Source organism: Pongo pygmaeus, chromosome 18, assembly GCF_028885625.2.
Source record: "Pongo pygmaeus isolate AG05252 chromosome 18, NHGRI_mPonPyg2-v2.0_pri, whole genome shotgun sequence".
Classification (NCBI taxonomy): Eukaryota; Metazoa; Chordata; class Mammalia; order Primates; family Hominidae; genus Pongo; species Pongo pygmaeus.
The window spans coordinates 43,986,451-44,010,670 of NC_072391.2; the positions used below are offsets into that span (position 1 = coordinate 43,986,451).

Below are 24,220 nucleotides of genomic sequence, written 5' to 3' on the forward strand. Positions count from 1 at the left end.
AACTGTCAGGATACACATGGAAGATCCAACACTGTTTCTCTGTTATTCCTGGGAGGATGATTCTGGGTATCCAGCTACTGACTGATGTCCAGGTTCATGCTAGACCTCTCTAGCTCAGAGGTCTCTGGTCCTAAGGTCAGATCTTAGGACCTAGAACCTAGCGACTCTCAGCCATAAGACATGTCCCTGAGCCAATGAGGTGAGAAAAGAATTGGATGGAGTTTCACCGTGTCGTTCTGTCATGCCACTGCTACCCACATTAACAGGCTTGTTTGGAAAGCCTGGGAATCAGGAGGGCTTGGGGCTAGGGACAGGCTATACCTTCAGAGGGAACAGCTCAACTCTCCCAGTGAGCTCTTTGGAATCGAGCTTTAGATGCCTGGGCAAGGCCAGAACACTGTAGATGAGTCCAGCTGGAATCAGTTGCCAACAGGGGAACCCAGCTTCCCAATGACATCAGGATTAGCACATAAAGCTTGGTACTGGGCTGTCTTCGGGTGGATGTTTCTCTACAAGAATACCTGTATTTTTTCAGGAGGTGTCTATACAGGCATTCTCCTTCACTGAATCTTGCGTTCTCTAAAATTAAGTAGATCCCCTTTTAAACATAGCTCCCCATTTTATAGGCTTGATTTTGCTGTGAGTCACATCATAGCTTTCAGGACTTAAAATTGTGCCTAAATAGGTAAAAACATTAGCCGGGCATGGCAGCACGTACCTGTGGTCACAGTGACACAGGAGGCTGAGGCAGGGGGATCACCGGAGCCCAGGAGGTCCAGGCTGCAACAAGCTTTGTTTGTGTCACTGCACTCCAGTCCGGTGAGCATGAGACCCTGTCTCCATTAAAAGAAAAAAAAAAAAGTAAAAATGTAGGTAATCACTACTTGTTTGCCAAGCAAAATATTCCTGCATGAGGTCCTTGTGGTGAAGAAGTTAAGAAATCAGTGCCCAACCGTGTTGCACTATATTCTTGTAAAATATATTTTGGTTCTGTCCTCTAATCCTCATGTGCTAACAGGGATGTATTGTTTTTTCTAGAGCTCCTTTGCAGGGATTTAGATCATTATTTCAGATCTTCCAGATCTTAGATTTGGTTCAAGAGGTCAAGAAGCACTTCCTTCATTCATAAATATTTATTTAGGTTCTACTATATGCCAGCGTTCTATGCACTAGAAGCTTAACTTTGTAATCTGGTTTGAAGCATTGTGTACAAATGCACTAAGACATATGTATGAAGCTGTTATCCACAGCATTGTTTGTAATAACTGGAAACAATTTGAACATCTATCAATAGGTAGGAAATGGTTCATTCAAACAACAGAACTTTAAAATCATTAAAAATAGATCTTTATGTTATTAGTAAGCAAATATGCCAAAAGAATAATAAGACCAAAAGTTGTAAAAATAAGTTATTTTATCCCATTTTTGCATACACACACATGAGAAATTGGTAAAAGTGATTGCATCTGGAAACAGGTTGGAAAATTTAGTTCTATATGTATTTAAAAAAAAAAAAAAAAAGACCGAGGCCGGGCATGGTGGCTCACACCTGTAATCCAGCACTTTGGGAGGCCAAGGCGGGAAGATCACTCGAGGTCAGGAATTAAAGACCAGCCTGGCCAACATAGTGAAAACCCGTCTCTACAAAAACACAAAAATCTAGCCAGCCGTGGTGGCGCATGCCTGTAGTCCCAGCGACTCAGGAGGCTGAGGCAGGAGAATCGCTTGGACCCAGAAGGCAGAGGTTGCAGTGAGCCAAGATGGCACCACTGCACTCCAGCCTGGGGGACAGAGGGAGACTGTCTCAAGAAAAAAACAAAATGAAACAAAACAAAAACAAAAACAAAAAACCAACTTTGTGTTGATAGTCTCATGAGCATGTGATTTGGATTGGGGCGAGATTCATTTTTTAAAGTCGATAGTTCTATGTTTTTTTAACGATCATGTATTGCCTTCCTAACAGAAAAAAATAATTTGTATACTATTTGTAGGTATGGAAGGGGATACCTATTCACACATAGAATGGTAAGCTTCATCACTGAAGATTCTCAACCCACTGCTGGTGTAAGCTTTCTCAGGTTCTTTTCTTCCTATAGCTGGGAAGTCAGGTTTTCTTTTTTCTTTTCTTGGGACAAAGTCTCGCTCTGTTGCCCAGGCTGGAGTGCAGGGGCGTAATCTCGGCTCACCGCAAACTCCGCCTCCTGGGTTCAAGCTTCTCCTGCCTCAGCCTCCCAAGTAGCTGGGACCACGGGCGCATGCCACCATGCCCGGCTAATTTTTTGTATTTTTAGTAGAGACAAGGTTTCACTGTGTTAGCCAGGATGGTCTCGATCTCCTGTCCTCGTGATCCGCCTGCCTTGTCCTCCCAAAGTGCTGGGATTACAGGCGTGAGCCACTGCGCCCAGCAGAAGTCAGGTTTTCTAACGTGTTTAGCTTGACTCACAGTGGCACTGGCTATTGGTTCACTTTGAAAAGAGATTTAACTGAACTTTTGGAAATTAAAAATAACCAACCATACTTAAAATGTTCCCTAGAAGTCTGTGCCAGGTGATGTGGGCTTCCTAATTTTACCAAATCTTTTGTAACTGAAGATTAATTACAAGACTTTTGATGGCCGAGCACAGTGGCTCATGCCTGTAATCCCAGCATTTTGAGAGGCCAAGGCAGGCAGATAACCTGAGGTCAGTAGATCAAGGCCATGCTAGCTAACACGGTGAAACCCCGTCTCTACTAAAAAATACAAAAATTAGCCGGGCGTGGTGGCACGTGCCTGTAATCCCAGCTACTTGGGAGGCTGAGGCAGGAGAATCATTTGAACCTGGGAGGTGGAGGTTGCAGTGAGCTGAGATTGCGCCACTGCCTCAAGCCTGGGCAACAGAGCAAGACTCCATCTCAAAAAAAAAAAAAATTATGAGATGGGATCTCTGTGTTTCCCAGGCTGGTCTTGAACTCCTCTTGGGCTCAAGCTGTCCTTCTGCCTGGGCCTCCCAAAGTGCTAGGATTACAGGCACGAGCTACCATGCCTGGCCTCAATTATTATTTTAGAAAAAGGTTTTACAAATGTAGTGTATCCTAAGTGTACAGTGCTTACAATCTCTACAGTAATGGCCTAGGCCTTCACATTCACTCACTGACTCAACCGAATCAGGACTTCCAGTCCTGCCAGCTCTATTCATGGTAAGAGCCTTATCCAAGTGTACCATTTTTTATTTTTTTTTCTTTTGAGACGGAATCTCACTCTGTTGCCCAGGCTGGAGTACAGTGGCGTGATCTCGGCTCACTGCAACCTCTGCCTCCGGGGTTCAAGTGATTCTCTGGCCTCAGCCTCCGAGTAGCTGGGATTACAGGCACATGCCACCACACCCGGCAAATTTTTGTATTTTTAGTAGAGATAGGGCTTCACCATGTTGGCCAGGCTGGTCTTGAACTCCTGACCTCAGGTGATCCATGCACCTCGACCTGCCAAAGTGTTGGGATTATAGGTGTGAGCCACCATGCCAGGCCCTTTTCTCATATAAGGTACTTTTACTGTACCAAATGGTAAACAAAACTGTTTACTTACCATTGTGTTACAACTGCCTATGTTAACAAGCTGTACAGGTGTCTAGGAACAATACACTACACCATACAGGTGTAGTCGGCTACACCACCTAGGTTCATGCAAGTGCACTCTGTTTGCATGATGAAACCGCCTAACCATGCACTTCTCAGAATAGGTCCCTGCTGTTACTGTGCTGATCCATGCTGCCGACAAGGATAAACCCTGAAAACATTATGCTAAATGAATGCACCACTAAAGGCCATGTATTTTGATCTCATTTATACAAAATGTCCAAAATAGGCAAATATTTAGAAGCAGAATTAGCCATTAGTGATTACACCAGGAGTTGAGGAGAGAATGGAACAGAAAGTGACTTAATGGATAGAGAGTTTCTTCTTTGATGAAAATGTTCTGAAATTAGTGGAGATGGCTGAATATACTGAAATCAACTGAATTGTGGCAAATTTTTTAAAGTGGTAAATTTTATGGTATGTAAATCATATCTTGAATAAAGCTGTTACAAAAAATTATCTGTGCTGGTGACACTGTATGGGTGGTTCCCTAGACAGGTGCTTTACAAACTAGAGCAAGGAGAGCAAGTGAAATAACACACCTTAACAGAAACTCTCTTCCAATAGTTTTCTTGCCTATAGTCAAAACACCTGGGTAGAAATGAAAGACAGACTACACTCAACAACTGTTTTATAAACCTTTATTGGAAAGGCTACAAACTTTGTATTGCCACCACATTTCTTATGTTTAAAGTGGTTGTGGGGAAGTAAACTTGGATACAAAACTACTATGCTGTTGAATCTTGCCCAGGCTTGTTGTAAAATATTTTTTGTACAATGGAGGTAGAGTGGATAGGTCAATAATTTAAACCTCACAGGACTTGATTAGTGTCAGCACGCCTTTTTTCATTCAGGTTTTCAGGTTCTAGCAGACCTAGAAATAAACTACAAATACTAGATTTAGGCTCAGGGATGGCATTTAATACATTTAAAATTTTTAGTTTTCAGTTTTCCCCATTTGTTCCTTTATAAATGTAAAATTGTGCATCTGATGTCTCTTCCCTCAAATAAGTGTGTTCTAAAAATACCTACTGAGAGTGAAATGGTAAATACCAGATGATGGAAAGAGAAACACATCATCCTTTTCATCAATTTTACCTGATTTTTCTCAAACCAGCTTTTTTTTTTTTTTTTGCTTATTTTCTTTAGTTTGAAATATAAATAACTACAATGCATATTTCAGTTGGCTTCATTCTTAAATTCTGAATAAGCATCTTACTTTTCTATAAAACATTATAGAAACTCAAAATAATAATCAATGGCTTCTCCAATTCCAAATATTCAACTTAATGGAGACAGCATCTTTTACTTTTACATTTAATGAAAACAGAGGATTTGAACACGTTCTGTGCACACATGGTTTTACTACAGATTTGCTGTTACCTTATTTTTTTAAGGGGGTGGTGGTAGGGAGATACAGAAGTCAGGCTAACCCAGTGCTCGGGAGTTACAGCACTCAAGACACCCTGGCCTCTACAGAGCATCACTGAAGCCACTGAAGACTGTCTCTACCAGCCTTTTGCCTTCCAAGACTATAAGATGGGCACAGGCCTGAGATACAAGCTTCAGGCCAATGGGTTTTTTATGGGCTGTTTAAGAACCAGTACTAAGGATACATTCTTTATGTTTTTCCTTCTAAAAATGTGACACAAAAGAATAATTTACACCAACCGCTTTTTATTATCGAGTTTCAGAAACCTTTCACAAGATGGTAAAAAAAAAAAAAAAAAGAAAAAAGAAAAAAAAACGAAAAAAAAAAACAAAACCAAAAACAAAATAACTTTACAACCACAGCTAATGTAATTTTTTCCATTGTTCCCAGTCAGCTCCAAACCCATTGTGTGCAAAGCCCATTTTTTTCCATGCATCTAAATGATAGATACAGGCTATGAAATTCTTTATTCTATTTGTAGCAGCTTATGCAGGTGCAGCCAAACACAAAGCTTCAGGACAAATTGTACAAACTTTACAATGTGGGATTTAAATTTAAAATATGAAACATAAAAATCTACACAAAACTGATAAAAATCAAGCACAGATACCAGGATTGAAACTTATAATAATCCATGTGTGAAAGGGAGTCTTGTTTCCTTTCAAGTGCTTTATTCTGCTATGGAACAGTCGAAATGAAGATGTAAAGCCTTGTGGTTAGTTTAAATTATACACTCTGTAGATACTATACCAATTTTAAAAGTTATACATAGACCAACAGATGTCCCTCAGTTCATCTGGATTGATAAGACACTCCAGCTGGATTGCTGAGAACAAATCAGGCAAATGTGGAAAGAAAATCCACCTGTGCAATTTGTTTGCAGAGTTTACTGATGGGCACACTGCACTCCAGGTCCATGATGGCTGCTGCTTTCTTCATCAGAGCTATCATTATAGGCTTCACGCCTCTGACCACCTCCTGAGCCTCGAGTGCTATCAAATTCCTGAAGCTCCACCTCCTCTGTTTCTCCAATTATGTTAGGAACTTCCGGTCTAGATGGCAGAAGATCTTCTAGTTCCTTTATTAAAACAAACAAAAACCAGGTTGGTTGTAACATTTTCATCAACTTTCCTTTTGATACATAGAATCCAGTGTCTAAGAGTTAAAAAAGGGGCTGGGTGTGGTGGTTCATGCTTATAATCCCACCCAGCACTTTGGGAGGCTGAGGCGGGCGGGCAGTGAGGTCAGGAGATGAGACCAGCCTGGACAACATGGTGAAGCCTCGTCTCTACTAAAAATACAAAAAATTAGCCGGGCATGGTGGTGGGTACCTGTAATCCTAGCTAGTCGGAAGGCTGAGGCAGGAGAATCGCTTGAACCCGGGAGGTGGAGGTTGCAGTAAGCTGAGATTGTGCCACTGCACTCCAGCCTGGGTGACAGAGCAAGACTCCATCTCAAAAACAAAAAAGTTAAAAAAAAAAGGAATGTGGACTGGACTTTGAACTCTAACTAAGAGATCACAAACTCATCACTCACAGGCCAAATCTGCAGACATCTTTTGTGCAACCCATCTATTGCTTTAAGAACCAAAAAAAGAGGTCATTATCTGCCAATACTTAAACATTAGAAAGTTTCTACAGGAGACACGCCTTCCTGCATCCGGCACGTGCCGGACACCAGCTGACGAGAAGGGGGTAGTGGTCCTGCCCTCTGCAGATGAGGAATCTGCTCTCTCCAGGGAGTGCTACTCCTCACCACCACCCACACCGGGTCTACTTTACTCCTCTACAATTCCCTGCTTGGCCCCATCAACATTTACACCAGCAATACCCCATTTCCTAACAACTAGGAAAGCCTACCAATCACACAAATATACTTTAAAATTGAAAGTAACATGACTATTGAGAAACTTGAAGTTGGTTGGGTGCAGTGGCTCACGACTGCAATCCCAGAACTTCGGGAGGCAGGAAGATTGCTTGAGACCAGTCTGGACAACAAAGCAAGACTCCATCTCTATAAAAAGTTTTAAAAAGCATTAGCCGGTGTGGTGGTGCACACCTGTAGCAAGCCATGATCATGCCACTGCACGCCAGCCTGGGCAACAGAGCGAGACTCTCTTAAAGAAGAAACTTGGCTGGGTGCAGCGGCTCACGCCTGTAATCCCAGCACTTTGGGAGGCCGAGGCAGGTGGATCACGAGGTCAGGAGATCGAGGCCATCCATCTAACATGGCTAACATGGTGAAACCCTGTCTCTAACTAAAAATACAAAAAATTAGTGGGGCGTGGTGGCGGGTGCCTACAGTCCCAACTACTTGGGAGGCTGAGGCAGGAGAATGGCATGAACCCGGGAGGTGGAGCTTGCAGTGAGCTGAGATTGCGCCACTGCACTCAAGCCTGGGCAACAGAGCAAGACTCCGTCTCAAAAAACAACAACAACAAAAAACTTACCAGGCATCGTGGCTCATGCCTGTAATCCCAGCTACTTGGGTGGCTAAGGCATGAGAATCACTTGAACCTGGGAGGCGGGGGGTACAGTGAGCCGAGACTGCACCACTGCACTCCAGCTTGGGTGACACAGTGAGACTGTGTTTCAAAAAAATTTTTTTTAAATTAGCCAGGCATGGCAGCACACACCTGTAGCCCCAGCTCCTTGGGGGCTGAGGTGAGAGGCTTGCTTGAGCCCAGGAGGTCGAGGCTGCAGTGAGCCACGATCACACCACTGCACCCCAGCCTTTTAGATAGGGCGACAGAGACCCTATCTAAAAAACCAAAAACCAAACCCCAAACGTGGAAGTCAACTGTTGTTTAATTTAAAGAACACTTACAGAAAGCTTGTCTGGGTTGATCCAGTTGTTTTCAGGAAACTGCACATCAAACTTTATGTAAAGATCACCTTTTTCAAAGGGATTACGATACTGCGGCATCCCTTCACCTCGAACTACACGAACACATCCTATTATTTAACAGGAAATGATTAATAATTTTACCCAAAAGAGGTGTTCAATTTTTTTAGAGTTATGCAGTATAAAAAAATTACAAATTGTAAGAATACTTGAAAACCAGAATCGGACAAAATCAAGACTTACCTGGTTCAATTACTTTGCCAGGGGGGTATTTCACCACAATCTGACGTCCATCAAGGTGCTTAAATGTGAACTGAAATCCACATAGAGCTTCAACAAGTCCTATTTTATATGTCATGTGCAAATCATTCCCATCTCTCTGAAATACCTATAAATAAAGCACAAAAGAAATACATTTTCTTAAAAATTATGGAGCTACACCCTGCAGCATTATGTTCCTTGACTTAATTTCAAAACCTTATTTCTACCACTCACTGCAAATCCAAAGTGCCACTGTCCCTAGTGCCCTAAACTGCATTAGGAAAGCTAGCTATTCCCAAGTAGTATGTGAGAAACTTCCATGAGGAAGGTGTATTGGAACTGGTAAACAATGGCATATATAAGAGCAATAGAACTGAGGCCCCCAAAACAGTGCCAGGTATATTCTGCAATTATTGCCCACTTTCAGACTGCCTCTGGTGAAAAAGGTATAGAATGCCCAGAGGGCTTCTATAGAACAGGCTCATCCTGGAGTGCTCCCCAGACATGATCATAACAGGGAAGGGGGGAGGGTCCAAGATCAACATAAAAAACCTCAACCCGTAACACCCAGCCAGCAAAGTCAATTGCTTTGCTCAATTCCGTGCTTCACACACATACCAACAAGTCTCACATCTCACTAAAATGCAAAACTGGCTCATTCAATATTACACTATAAGCCCATGGACTAGGTAATGCAAAAGGTATTGAGAATAAGCACAAAGAACGTTTCTGAGCCTTCAATGTGTAGGAAAAACACATCCAATTTCACATGCCCAACCTGCAATTTTTGCTTAGATTTTACAATGGTCACTCTTCTTGTAAAGAACAATCCTGGCTGGTTCACTTATAGAAAATCTGGTAGACAGGTTCTTTTCCTATGTTACTCTCCTAAATTTACCCATTAAACAAAGTTAAACCATTACCTTAACCAATGATTCTCTAAGTGTGGTTCTGGACCAGCAGTTTCAGGAAACTTGTTAGGAACACATATTCTCGGGCCCCACTTCCATTCCTGCCAGAAACAAGGCAGGCAGGACCCAGCATCTGTAGTCCTAACAAGCCCTCCAGGCAATTCTTGTGTGTGCTAAAGTTTGAAATCCAAGAAGGTATGTTATCTATGCACATTTATTCAAATGTTCCTCACAACGGGACCAATAATTTCTTTAATGCAGGATTTTTCAACGCATTAAAAATGCTAAGTAGGCCAGGCGCAGTGGCTCACACCTGTAATCCCGGCACTTTGGGAGGCCAAGGCAGGCGGATCACAAGGTCAGGAGTTCAAGACCAGCCTGGCCAATATGATGAAACCCCATCTTTACTAAAAATACAAAAATTAGCCAGGTGTGGTGGTGCGCGCCTGTAGTCTCAGCTACTTAGGAGGCTGCAGCAGGAGAATCACTTGAACCTGGGAGGCAGAGGCTGCAGTGAACCAAGATCACGCCACTGCACTCCAGCCTGGGCGACAAGCGAGACTCCATCTTAATAAGAAAAAAATTAAAAAATTTTTAAAAAGCTAAATATAGGGTCAGAGCTTTGGAAGGCCAGTTCAAAACAGCAACATACGGAGACAAAAAATTAAAACATAAAATTGGCTAGTTGAGGCAGGACGATCCCTTGGCCCAGGAGTTGGAGCCTGCAGTTGCAGTCCCTCCTCATTAATGATCCAGCCACTGCACTCCAGCCTGGGTGACAAGGACCTCCTGTCTCTTAAAAATAATAATAATAAATTTAAAATAAAATGCTAAGTATACTGTAAAATGCCAGTGTTCTAAGAACCATCTTACCAAACATCCTTTGTTAAAGTCATATTACTTTAGGACGCATGCAGTGGCTCATGCCTATAATCCCAGCACTTTGGGAGGCTGAGGCAGGTGGATCACCTGAGGTCCTGGTCAACATGGCGAAATTCTGTCTCTACTAAAAATACAAAAACTAGCTGGGTATGGTGGCATGAGCCTGTAGTCCCAGCTACTTGGGAGGCTGAGGCAGGAGAATCGCTTGAACCCGGGAGGTGAAGGTTGCAGTGAACAGAGATTGCGCCACTGCACTCTAGCCTGGGTGACAGAGTGAGACTCCATCTCAAAAAAAATAAAATAAAAATAAAAAGTGGGGCAGGGCATGGTGGCTCACACCTATAATCCTAGCACTTTGGGAGGCCGAGGTAGGCAGATCACTTGAGGTCAGGAGTTTGAGACCAGCCTGGCCAACATGGTGAAACCCTGTCTCTACTAAAAATACAATTGCGCCACTGCACTCCAGTCTGGGCGACACGGAGAGACTGTCTCAAAAAAAAAAAAAAATAAAATAAAATAAATAAATAAATAAATAAAGAATAAGGAACAGGAAGAGATACGCATCATGTTCTTGTACAGGAGAGTTCAACTGAAAGTGATTTCAATAAAAAATGATTATCAGGATGGTTGTTGCAGTGGAGGGGGGAAGCTAAACAATTTGATGTTAAAAGTTTAAACAGAATAAACAACCAAGAATGCCAGAGTTTCTGAAAAACAAGATTAATGAGGAGGGACCACCAAGCACTAGACCAGAAAACACTTAAAAGTCATAATTTCTGAATAACAAAAGCACAGGTTATAAAGGCGTGATTAACATCACCAGGTTCTGTGGTTTGATGCTGTACAAATGCACTATGGTAACCAGACCACCAAGACACACAAACAGGCACACTGACAAGTGACATGGCAACATGATGACGATAGATGATACAGCACTCCCAAGAAGGAACGAGACAAACTTCCATTCTAACCTTTACCACCTTCTATTTTCTACTTTAGACAACTAGTTACATCTGCCTTCTGTTGAAAATTCCATGCCAATTCCACTGCTGCCAACAATTTTCAGAGATGAGTTACTTCCCAACACCTCCCCACAGGCCCCAAGAAAGAAGCTTATTCATAATCTCATTTGACTCTTTAAAATATCCAAAAAGTCCAGGGAAGCCAAAGCTAGTAAACGGGGCCCAGACCTTAAGTCCTTTGCCTCCAAATCCAATGATCTACTTTTAAAAACCCAATTTAATTATGCAGCAACATTAAAAACTAAACTTAGGGATAAAAAAAGGTTTTACCAACAGTTTGACATGCCTCAAACCAAAAAAAATCCTCTTTCCTCTGCAAATAAGCATTCCTTCTTCACTTCCTATCATGCTGCTGCACTGCCAGACATCATTTGACAATGAACCCCAAACTACTCCAAGGATTCTATCAATGAAAATGCCCAGGCACTGTCTGTACCATTTTACAACACAGTCTAACCTCCAAGCAGAATTTCCAATTATTTAGCTGTCTTGCTAACTTTCTCCCTCATATTCCTGGTATGGTGGTGTGCACAGCAGCAAGACTGAATGAATAAGGAAGTAGCTAAAATGTTAACAAATAGCAAATCTTGTAAATATTTCATCCTACAAGACCCAAAGGCAGAATTCTAAAAACTACTCTTACTTTTTGACAACCTAGGAGACGTTTGCTATTTGTAGGGTTGGCAATTTCCACAAAAAGCCAAAATACATAATTAGTAGCTTTGCTGAGTCATGAAAGCTGACTAGCACGCCCTGATTGTCCAGGAGATCAAGTCTGACCTTGTGAGGGATTACAATCAAATTCCTAAAACGTGCATCTCAATATGGCTTTGTTGTTCTCTATTGGATTCTTAAAGTGATTTTTAAAATTTACTCTATTTGAAGAAATGAGCACCACAGAAGGATGATCTCCTTCTTTATCAAATATAACCTTTAAATTATAAACGGATAAATAATCAGCTTGCCCACCTTTTTAGAATTAAAAAGAATAACCTTTCACTGAACATAATACAAATTTACCATTTCTCTGTGTTCATTGGGCTTATGCATAGGAGAAAATTTTAGGGCAAACTAAAAAGGTGGTTAACCTGTGATGTAATGACTTTCAGAGGAACACATGAGTAAATGTGATCAAGTACAAAGCTAGAGTCCTATTAAGTGCTTCTAACATTCAAGAATTTAGGTGATTACTGGAGGGGTGTTTCATGAATAGTTCCAGATATATTCTTTGAGCAAGGTCTACAGTATACAATATGGACATTAAAAATATACAAGTGCAATGTTAAAATCAAAATAACATACACTAGGCTGGGCACTGTGGCTCACAACTGTAATCCCAGCACTTCGGGAGGTCGAGACAGGAGGATCGCTTGAGCTCAGAAGTTCAAGACCAGCCTGGGCAATATGGCAAGACCCTGTCTCTACTAAAAATACAAAAAAAAAAAAACCCAAAAAACAAACAAACAAAAAAAACAGATGGGCATGATGGTGCACCAGTTGTCCCAGCTACTTAGGAGGCTGAGATGGGAGATTGCTTGGGCCCAGGGGTGAAGGTTGCAGTGATCCCAGATCACACCACTGTACTCCAGCCAGGGCGACAGAGCAAGACCAGCTCAAAAACAAAAGCCCCCCAAAACATACACTAGTGACCACATTCTTCAGAAACTTCTAAAAAAAAAATTTTTTTTTGTGAAAATCCCAGAACCCTTTCAAGTATAGCTCACTTGGCTACCCAATAAGTAAAAACCAAATCAACAGAGCAGCAGAGTTTCACAGTGAAAAAACAGGCTGCCTTAGACCAACTGGTCCAACGCCAAATTCCCTTATTTTCATAAACAAAGAAACTGAGACAGTAAGATTACCTACGGTTAAACTGTTAGTCAATGACCAGGCTAGAGGAGAATCACTTGAACTTGGGAGGCGGAGGCTGCAGTGAGCCAAGATCGTGCCACTGCACTCCAGCCTGGGTAACAGAGCAAGACTCCGTCACAAAAAATAAAAAAAAGACCAACGTCAGGTGCAGTGGCTCCCGCTTTTAATCCCAGCACTTTGGGAGGCTGAGGCAAGTGGATCACCTGAGGTCGGGAGCTCAAGACCAGCCTGACCAACATGGAGAAAGCCTGTCTCTACTAAAAATAAAAATTAGCCAGGAGTGATGAAGCATGCCTGTAGTCCCAACTACTCGGGAGGCTGAGGCAGGAGAATCACTTGAACCCGGGAGGCAGAGGTTGTAGTGAGCCAAGATCATGCCATTGCACTCCAGCTTGGGCAACAAGAGTGAAACTCCATCTTGGGCGGGGGGTTGGGCGGGGGGAAACCAAGCCAGGACTAAAACTGACTCTTACAGTGCTTCTAACTGCACCTGCCTTGTTAGTCTTTCTTACACAAGCCTGTCTTAGGAACTCGCCATGATGCCCTTAACTTCACCAATGTTCAGTGTTGCTCCAGGGACTCCAAACGGATCTAACCTATTTCTCACAAGCAAGAAAGTACTTCTGAATAAAACAAAATACAAAAAAACGTAAAAAACGAAAATCACCTCATGTTCTTTCTCCTGTAGCAAAAGAACAATGTCTCCGGGTTCCACTCCTGGGGCCTGGTCTGCTTCCCCAGTGAATGTAATTCTCTGTCCATGTTTCATGCCTTTGTCTACGTGGACTTCAAGAATCTTGACTTCTTTAATCACCTTCTTCCCTTCACATTTTTTACAGCGGTCTTTTTCATTAATTACCTCTCCTGGAAAGATAAGTCATTGAAACTTTCAGCAAGAGTACTATACTGTACTCTTAATACACTTATTCTTTAAATATACTTTCTGACCTTCTTTTAATTGCTACCTAAATTTTTATTCAAAGCAGCATTCTGAGGCCAAGCACAGTGGCTCAAGCCTGCAATCCCAGCATTTTGCAAGGTCAGGGTGGTAGGATCACTTGAGCTCAGGATCTGAGACCAGCCTAGCAACACAGTGAGACCTTGCCTCTACTACAAATAAAAAAAGTTAGCCAGCGTGGTAGTGCACACCTGTTAATCCTGGCTACTGGGGAGGCTGAGGAGGGAGGACTGCTGGAGTTCAAGGCTGCAGTTAGTTATAATCATGCCACTGCACCCCAGTCTGGGTGACAGTGTGAGGCCATGTCTCAAAACAAAACAAAAAAAAGCACTATTCTGAATAACAAAAACTTACATCTTACTACTGCAGATTGCCTGAAGGACTCAGCTTCCCACTATTTCAGAATGTAATGTATCCATACCATGTTTAGGGCAACACAGCTTTTCTAAGTATGGTATTAAAAAGCAAAACCGTGATTATACATAGTATAGTGTGAAAAAACTGCGTCACTTTCTAATGGCTAATTACTGGCACATTTGAAAGCTTAGAAAGATGTGTATAACTGATTATTTAGGGACTGTTTCTGTAACAGTACTTTTGCAAAGTATGTTCTGCAAAACACGTTCTTCAAAATGGTAATGGTGGCAGGGCATGATGGCTCACACCTGTAATCCCAGCCCTTTGGGAGGCGAAGACGGGAAGATCGCCTGAGGTCAGGAGTTTGAGACCAGCCTAGCCAACATGGCGAAACCCCGTCTCCACTGAAAATACAAAAATCAGCCGGGCGTGGTGGCAGGCACCTGTAATCCCAGCTACTCAGGAGGCTGAGGCAGCAGAATCACTTGAACCAGGGAGGCAGAGGCTGTGGTGAGCTGAGATCACGCAACTGCACTCTAGCCTGAGCAACACAGCAAGACTCTGTCTCACTAAAAAAGAAAAAAGAAAAATGTAATGGTATATGAGAAAGATTTCAGTTAACTCTGATTTCTTGATAGTGGGAGTTAGCAATTTTAATAAAATAAAAGGAGGCCAAGAGTGGTGGCTAACACCTGTAATCCCAGCCCTTTGGGAGGCTGGCGCATAATTACTTGAACCCAGGAGTTCGAGACCAGCCTGGGCAACGTGGCAAAACCCCATCTCTACAAGAAATACAAAAATCAGCCAGGCGTGGTGGCAAGCACCTGTGGTCTCAGCTAATTGTGGGGTGAGGGGCTGAGGTGGAAGGATTGCTTAAGCGTGGGCGGTGGAGGCTGCGGTGAGCCGAGAGTGCGCCATTGCACTCCAGCCCAGGCGACAGCAAGACCCTGTCTCCAAAAATAGTAATAATTTTAAAAAATAAAGTAAAATGCCAGGACTCTGCAGGAAGGAAATATCGTATGTAACTTCTCATAATTATCTCATCACTTCCGACAGCAATTTGGAAAAGGATGCTATTGAACTATACTGTCTAATATGGTAGCCACTATCTACCTGTAGCTACTTATGTTTAAATTAATTCAAATTTAAAATAGTTCCCCAGTCACACTAGCCACATGTGAAGTATGCAGTAGTCACAGGTGATTAATGGCTACTGTACTGGACACTGCAGATACAGAACATTTCCATCACCACAGAAAAAAATTCTATTGGATAGCACTGCTCTAGAATGGCAGGGGTGGGAGGAGCTGTGTGTTTTTATAATTAAAATTTTAATCAGAACACAGCCATACCCATCTGTCTGTGGCTATAAAAGCACTAAAAGGTCAGAGATGAGTAGCTGTGACAAAAACTATTTGGCCCACAAAGATTAAATTATTTACTTCTGTGAGGACAGCTTCAATCTCAATTCTGAAAAGCTAACTAAAGGTTACAGTGAAATCTTCCACTTATCAGAATAACTAAACAATTACTTGTTTAGTTATTTATTATTTGATTATTTGTCCCTTTGTAGTTTAAAAGGTTCTATGTGATAAAGGAGATAGTCCTCCTATGGTGGTCATTCCTACAAAGAGTAAATAAAAGGTTATATTTGATAAAGAAGGAAATAGCAAAAGGACAAATAATCACCTTGCTCCTCTTTTCGGAATTAAAAAGAGTCACATTTCACTAACACAATACAAATCTACTGTTTCTCTATGTTCACTGGGCTTAGGCATAATGGAGTAATTACTTTCACACTTTTATCTTTTATTTTTTGCAACAGGGTCTTGTTCTGTCACCCTGGCTGGAGTGCACTGGTATGATCATGGCTCACTGCTCCCTCGAACTCCTGGGCTCAAGCAATCCTCCCGCCTCAGCCTCCCAGGCAGCTGGGACCACAGACATGCCCTGAGCCCCTCATTACATATTTTTCTACACTTTTTTTCCTATAGTAATGAGGTCTCCCTATATTGCCCAAGCTGGCCTCGAACTCCTGGGCTCAAGCAATCCACCTCTGTCTCCCAAAGTGCTGGAATTATAGGAATGAGCTAACGCATCCGGCCTTTTTCTTTAATAAGATGTATACAAATACCCTTTGAAATAAAAAATTGTAAACCTCTCCAATAGCTGCATTCTCAATCCATTCCAACATAAAAGCAGAGAAGTACTGGCACACATACCTTCTCCATTACAATCAGAGCACACAGACTGCATCTGTTGTACCATCCCTGGAGCCAGCTGTCTGATCATGATGCGCACACCTCGACCTCGACAAGCACTACACTTCTGGACAGCTCCAGACTTTCCACCTTGGCTAAAGCAAGCACAAGTTATGCATTAGGTTTTTGTCCACAGACCACTCCAATAAGCTATGACACACAGAAATTGTGCTTTTACCTTCATCTTCAACCCCAATAACTTGTATTTAAATTGCCTTCCAGAAGTATCAGAAAACGTTCCACTAAGATTTATTTATTTATTTATTGAGATGGAGTCTCACTCTGTCACCCAGGCTGGAGTGCAGTGGCGCAATCTTGGTTCACTGCAACCTTCACCTCCCGGGTTCAAGCGATTATCCTACCTCAGGTGATCCACCCGCCTTGGCCTCCCAAAGTGCTGGGATTACAGGTGTAAGCCACTGCACCTGGCCGTAAGTTTTAACTTATAACAATTTTTACGTGGTACAGACATTCAGTGTGATACTTAAAGAACAGACAAAATGTACCCAATAAACCAGAGAACACACTTACCCACTGCATGCACTACAGAGTACATTCTTGCTAAGTTGTAGTTTGGTTGTCTTGCCATTATACAGATCTTCTAAAGATACTCTGGAAAGAAAAGAATCAGCTTCAATCAAATTTTGCCACATTTTCTCAAATACAAGATATAAGCAACAGCTGATACAGCAAATTCGTTATCAACTTTTAAAACAGAATCCAAAAACACCTCATAATCTCACATTAAATCAATTAAACTGAGGTTTAATTTATGGCTCAAATTAACAGAAATATTTTATGACTACAGACAGTATATATGAGATACCCAAAGCCAGAGCCTATAGCATCAGGCCAACAATTTGCCGTGGTGGAATTTCTGATAAAGCTGATGACTTCGCAAACTCAAACATCACAACCTTCTGTTCTGAGGCATAAGCCCTCCACCTAACTCCTAATAAAAACCCTTCAGAAGAGGTACAATTATTATTCCCATTTTATGTGATAAAACTGAGGCACAGAACAGTCAAGTAACTTGCCCAAGATCACATAGGTGTCTGGCTCCAGAGTCCCGGTTTCCTCCATGGACAATTTAGAAAGGCTACAAAGTTATATTTCGGCTTAAGGGAGTCACTTAGATGGCACATGTCTTAAAAAAAATAAAAGTGGCCCTACCTATAGTATGACAGAAAGGAGGGAAAGAATAGTTTTTCATGCCAGGTGCAGTGACTCATGCCTATAATCCCAGCACTTCGGGAGACTGAGGAGGGAGGATTGCTTGAGCCCAGAGTTCAAGACCAGCCTGAGAAACTTAGAGAGACCTCATCTTTACCAAAATAAATAAATAAATAAATAAATAGCCAGGTGTAGTGGCATGTCTGAAGTCCCAGCTACCCAGGAGGCTGAGGCAGGGGAATTGCTTAAGCCCTGGAGATTGAGGCTGCAGTGAGCTGAGATCGCACCACTGCACTCCAGCCTGGGGGACAGAGTGAGACAAGTACTTATGTATGGAGTTTTCTACTTGTGGCATCATGATGGTGCTCAAAAAGTTTCATATTTTGGAGCATTTCAGATTTCAGATTAGGAATGGTCATCACGTAATGATTTACTTTAAAATCCTGGGAGTTAGAGGAACAAAAAAATAGTTTAAAGTATTTTACAAAGCACCTATACTATTTTGTGATATTCAAACTTTCTTAAAATTGTTATTCTCAGAAACTTAAAACTGTTGTAGGCAGGATAAGAATACCACACATATGGACAAAACATTACCAACAACACTGTCAAATAATGACCTATCAACAGTTGAGCTTAGACAAAAACACTTGTTGCATCTTGTATACTCTCCTAACAAATCATTTAAAGAAAATCGGCTTTCTTCCCCTACATATTAAATTACAATTGGTATGCACAACCAGTATCCTAAGCCAGAAAAAAAACCACATTTCAACATAGAAGGCCAAGGAAGGAAAAATGCAGGTAATGGTTTGGCAAGGCTGGGACTCTCCACTAGTGGGGCCTAAACTGGCACAATCCCTCTGCAAGGCAATTTAGTTGTATTTATCAGCCTCAAAACACTCATGCCTGCCTGGGAATCTCTGCCAAGGAGAAACAAAGCTCTACATAAAGATAGTCATAGCAGCAGTATCTATTACAGAAAAAAAACCTGGCAATACCCTATATAAAAGGTAAATAAATCATAGAATACAGTATTATAAACATAGTATTTGTAATAACAGGAAAATTTGAAATGTTAAAACAGCAGAAAACTGTTTCACTAAACAGCATAACTTTTTTTTAAACATGAAGAACTATAAAGTACAGAGAGCACTCTTTCGATCCTATTTTCTTTTTAGACCATTTCTATATTAAAGAAAAATACAAACCAATTAACCTGCACTGCACAAATATTACCATTGGAATGGTATCCAAATGTTAATTTCTAAGGGTAAATTCTTTTAAAAAACCAATTTAAGGATTCAATGAGACTCAAGTTAACAGATAACATGACTTCCTCTAATTTACTCAAGTGTATAAACTAGGATATTATGAAATATTTTAAATAAGTACCTGAACTTCAGCCACTGACATTTGCTAATAAAATCATTTATCGGCCCATGAAAAAAAGAATGGGAAAAAAGACCTCCCAGATTTTGCAAAGTGAAACAGCTATTTTCATACTGGAGAGGGCTTGTGGATTCACAGTCTAAGACCAAGGTCAGGCACCATTCATGTGTTGGCAGGTTAAGGTCAGGCTGGAAGCCAGCAAGCTCCATGGAAACCAACTTAGAAGAGTTCACACTGAGGATCAAGTAATGAGTGACTCTAACATGTACACAAAGTAGGCAGACAGTCACTCATTTTTAGTTTTTAAATAAAAGGTAACTTGGAAGATTCATATATTCAAAGAAAATAGGCTGGGCGCAGTGGCTTATGCCTGTAATCCCAGCACTTTGGGAGGATGAGGCAGGAAGATCACCTGAGTTCAAGACCAGCTTGGCCAACATGGTGAAACCCTGTCTCTACTAAAAAATACAAAAACTAGCCGGGCATGGTGGCGGGTGCCTGCAATCCCAGCTACTTGGGAGGCTGAGGCAGGAGAACTGCTTGAACCTGAGAGGAGGAGGATGCAGTGAGCCTAGATGGTGCCACTGCACTCCAACCTGGGCAACAGAGTGAGACTCCATTTCAAAAAAAAAAAAAAAAAAAAAAAAAAAGGTCGGGCACAGTGGCTCACGCCTGTAATCCCAGCACTTTGGGAGGCCGAGGCAGGCAGATCACCTGAGGTTGGGAGTTCGAGACCAGCATGACCAACATGGAGAAACCCCATCTCTTCTAAAAATACAAAATTAGATGGGTGTGGTGGCACATGCCTGTAATCCCAGCTACTCGGGAGGCTGAGGCAGGAGAATCGCTTGAACCCAGGAGGCAGAGGTTGCAGTGAGCTGAGATTGTGCCACTGCACTCCAGCCTGGACAACAAGAGCAAAACTCGGTCTCAAAAAAAAAAAAGAGAGAGAAAATGATCTTCACGCTTGAAATTGTGAGTCCTATAATAACAAGCAGCCTCAGAACCGTATAAAACCACCTTCCTCTCATTAAAAAATATCGACTGTCCTTTTAAGAGCTACAGTGAAACAGAAACATTCAGATAATCAAATTCAATTTAGTCACCAAAAGAAGACAAGGCAAATGGAAGTTTTTCTAATGAAGGACAGAACATTCTATGAGTTTTTTTTCTTCTACTGAGTCATTATCCCACTTGACAAAAAGTACTTAATTTTTTAAAACAACAAAACAAGATATTCACTTGAGTGGATGCATCATGTCCTCTCCTCTTCTTCTGCCATTTCGACTTCTACTCTGATTGCCCATGAAGCCGAACAATCCCCCACCAAAAATGTGAGAGAAAATATCATCCATGCCACCACCTCCGCCGCTGCCTTCCCGAAGACCTTGCTCTCCGTATCTGTCATATAACTCACGCTTCTCAGGATTTGATAGTACTTCATATGCAAAACTTATTTCTTTAAACTATAAAGAAAAGGTAAAAATAAAAATAATTGCATTTTCAAGTAGAAGAGTGGGGAGAAGCTACAGGAATCCAGAATCCATTTAATTCTAAAAAAAGGGACAAGTTACCTTTGACTTGATTCTGGTTCTATTTACCACCCACCACTCCTCAGAATGGTAGTACTCTTATTCTAAAACTAAAATACTCTTGACATTATGAAAATGTGGCTGTGTGGGCATAGCTGGATTTTTTTCCTGCAACATTCCTTTTTTTCAAGGAGGGCAATTTAAGTTAAAGCTAAAACCCCCGGAATAAAAAAGTTGCAAATAACTTACTTTGTCTCCTGCATTTGGATTCTTATCAGGATGATATTCCTTGGCTAACTTTCTGTATGCCTTTGAAAATGGATAAAAACAAAAAAGGTTATAACTAAACACCAGTTTAAAGTTTTGTAATAACTTAATATCCACTTTTCTGAGAAGTAATGTTCTAGAGTTATAACCTTCCAAAAATATTTTCTATTCGTAGGGATTCTTTGGCACTTTCTTGCGATACTGTTTACTAATGTAATATAACCAAGTAGACAGTAGCTATACTTGAAAACAGGTTACAGTGATGTGAAAACCAGATAAAACAATGAAGCAATGCCACAGGGAAAAACAAAACGTTGAAACATTATCCATATTTTCCCTATTGTCAAGTGTCTTTGATGGCCAAGTAACCAGACCAAGACGACCCTAATAAATTCGAGATAAATGACTGTTAAGCTTTACGGACTGCAAAACATTACTATAAATCAAGCTAAAGTCACAATTCCTGCTCCCGATGGCTCATGCCTTCCTTCTAACTGTAACATCATGAAAAAGTAAAGGTGGTCCTAGGTAGCATCTTTAGGTGTTTTATTTGCACGTGGTGGTTAACCGGGGTCGTGGTGGCAACTTCGGTGGTAGAGAAGTTACACACACTCTCAACGAGGTGTTTGGGTCCTACAGCACTTAAATCTTCATTCACGGAGGCTCGTGAATTATATAATACAGACTAGCATTTCCGGTAAGGTAACAGGAAGTCCACTGTACTCTTCTCACTGCCTAAGGAGCATTCTCGTTTTTCTCGGCTTACAAATCCGGATGCTCTTAGCCTGGTGAGGATGCTGTGGGGCTTAAATGCCTCGTGTGCTTTGAAATCCTGAGATGAAAGATATCGCTGCATTGCAAACAGCGATAATAAGGCCTTCTATTTATGTTTACTGTACACTCAGGCGTTTGGCTGGGACCCCAGCTTATTCCTAAGCAGGTACAGGACATTAGCATTACCTGCCCAAAGAACAATGCATCCTAACACAGACCCAGCTACCTCCGGGTCAATGGGCGAGGGAGGAAGAGAGGGAGGAGCTCCCGCAGCCGGCGGCCGCGGAACCCAGGAAACAACTCCATCTGCCCGAGGCGCTCTGTGGGGTCGGCCTCGACCTCCCCGCCGTTCCTCCCCGCGGAGAACCAGACCCGGGGCCGACGGCCGCGGGGCGGACAGCTTCTCTCCCGGGGCCGGGATGCGCTGAGCACCTCGGTCCAACCTGTTTTTCCGGGGTGGTGACCTCGACGCGGAGGACCGGGAGAGCTGCTGCCTCCCGGGGGATACCGGCCCCCGGCGCTCGCCAGAGGAGGGAGGAAGGAAGGGTTCCCATCGTGTTTGCGCAGGAGTGAGTTTTATTTGCTGCATCTGCGGGCAGGCGGGGCCGGCGGCCCAAGGTCAGCCGAGGCCGGAGTGCGCGGCTCGCGGCAAGGCCGGTCCCGCCGCCGCCGCCAATTCCCAGCCCGGGCCAGTCACGGCCGGCGCCGGCTCGCGGGCAGCCCAGTAGCGCGGCCTGGCTGAGGAAGATATCCCTGGCCGCGCAGGCCCCGCGCCCCTCACACCCGCCCGGCCCGCTCCCGGATACCTTCTTCAGCTCGTTCTCGCTGGCGCCGGGCGGGACGCCCAGGATGTCGTACAGCTTCGTGTCAGCCACGTTAGCCATGGCGGCCGGCCGGGCAGTGCTCGGGAAGAAGGTGGCGGAGCAGACGGAGCGGAGTCGGGCCCACAAGCGGCGTCGGCGGCGGCACAGGCCGAGGGAGACAGCGAGGGGGAAGCGGGGGCGGGGCTGAACTTTGACCCAGCGCACGGTGCGCCGTGACGTCGCTGTGCGGAGCCCGCCCCCGAGCGCCCGAGGCGCGGCCACTGGGGTCGAAGTAGTGAAGAGTGGGCCAGGTGCTCTTTTCTCCAGGTCCAGGCTGCTGGGCAGGGCCAACGTAGGAAATGAAGAACTCTGCACGGCGCACCCCAGGAATTCAGCTTCCTCTCAAAAGCCATGGTTGCGAGGTCGCGTGTTTAACCTCGCACTGGGTGCTGAGGGAATTAACAGGCCTGCGCAGCAGCTTCGTTAGCTTCGAAAGAAAATGGGCCCCGGCTCCCGCAGGAGGCCCGCTTGGCGCGCAGAGGTCATTATTAGAATCCGGGACGTCGGTGGACCCTCTGGGTCTGGCTCCCTCGGGGCTTACGATGAAAAAAACTGGGGGGGAGTGTCTGTGTGTATGTTGTGTTTTATATTATGAGAATTCTGAAACATTCAGCAAAAGCAGTATATTACTCCCCATAGTGCAGTTAGCTACATTTTACCTGTTTCATTCGCTCCCCCATACATTTCTAGTGTTTTAAGGGAAACCGTTTCATTCATAAATACCCTGTGTATATATTTAATATCTAAGATACAACTTCTAAAGGCATAACGATGTAATCTCATCTAATGAAATTAACAATTCCTTAATCTAATTCCCAGTCCATATTTAGGTTTTTCAAAAGATCTCATGTCCTTTTACAATTGGTTTGTGGCATCCGGGTCCAAACCAAGGTCCACATGTTGCATCGACCACGTGTTTAAGCCTCTTACTTGATAGCTTTAAAATTAGCTAACACCAGAGGTTTAGATGGTGTAAGGCAAGTCTGGCCACCAGGTGACTTGATTTACATTCGTTTTAGTTTCGCTCAGAAAGTGTATGCTGTGCATCTACCAAGTGCTATGATGTACAGAGGCCTGGTCGGGGGAGAGGAGTGTTACAAAAGTGCCTGCCTTCAACCCATTTACGGTTTATGGAGACAGAAAAGATTTTCTGATCCCTTGGAACCTGAACTGATAGCAAAGGCTTCAGCATAAGCATCTCACTCAGGATAATGTTTCTTCCTTGGCGTTCCCTTTGACCTAGTTGTGGAGGGCCTGAATGCCATGACAAGGACTCTGAAATTTAGCCTGAAAACCCTAAGAGTAATCAGTGATAAGTCATTAATAGTCCTTAAACCCTTTTCCTCAAATCCCATCTGAAATCCTGCTCCCTCTGTGAAGTCTTCCTTTATTGGACACTGGTGAACACTGCTATCTCATTCGAGTTCCCACCACCCTTCGTTTGTACCTTTTGTGGTACAAAAAATGTGGTAGGATCTCGAACTCTTTTTTTTTTTTTTTTTGAAACAGCATCTCGTTCTGTCGCTCAGGCTGGAGTGCAGTGGCACGATCTCAGCTCACTGTAACCTCCACCTCCCGGGTTCAAGTGATTCTCCCACCTCAGCCTCTCGAGTAGCTGGGATTACAGGCGCCCACCACCATGCCCGGCTAATTTTTGTATTTTTAGTAGAGGTGGAGCTTCACCACGTTGACCAGGCTAGTCTGAAACTCCTGATCTCAAATCATCCACCCACCTTGGCCTCCCAAAGTGCTGGGATTGCAGGCCTGAGCCACTGCCTCTGCCAACCACCATTGCCGTGTAAATGCT

General features: G+C 43.0%; 1 protein-coding gene across 1 annotated transcript; it reads right to left on the reverse strand.

Moving 5' to 3' along the window:
- Positions 1-5,269: 5,269 nt before the first annotated feature.
- On the reverse strand, positions 5,270-22,593 carry DNAJA2 (DnaJ heat shock protein family (Hsp40) member A2). Its single transcript, XM_054452894.2, has 9 exons — positions 22,357-22,593; positions 20,759-20,818; positions 20,220-20,443; positions 16,944-17,024; positions 16,374-16,507; positions 13,504-13,700; positions 8,132-8,276; positions 7,871-7,998; positions 5,270-6,122 (listed from the first exon to the last, which is right to left on the reverse strand). The coding sequence occupies exons 1-9, from the start codon at positions 22,432-22,434 to the stop codon at positions 5,931-5,933; spliced, it is 1,239 nt and encodes a 412-aa protein (XP_054308869.1). The 5' UTR covers positions 22,435-22,593; the 3' UTR covers positions 5,270-5,930.
- Between the last annotated feature and the right edge of the window lie 1,627 nt (positions 22,594-24,220).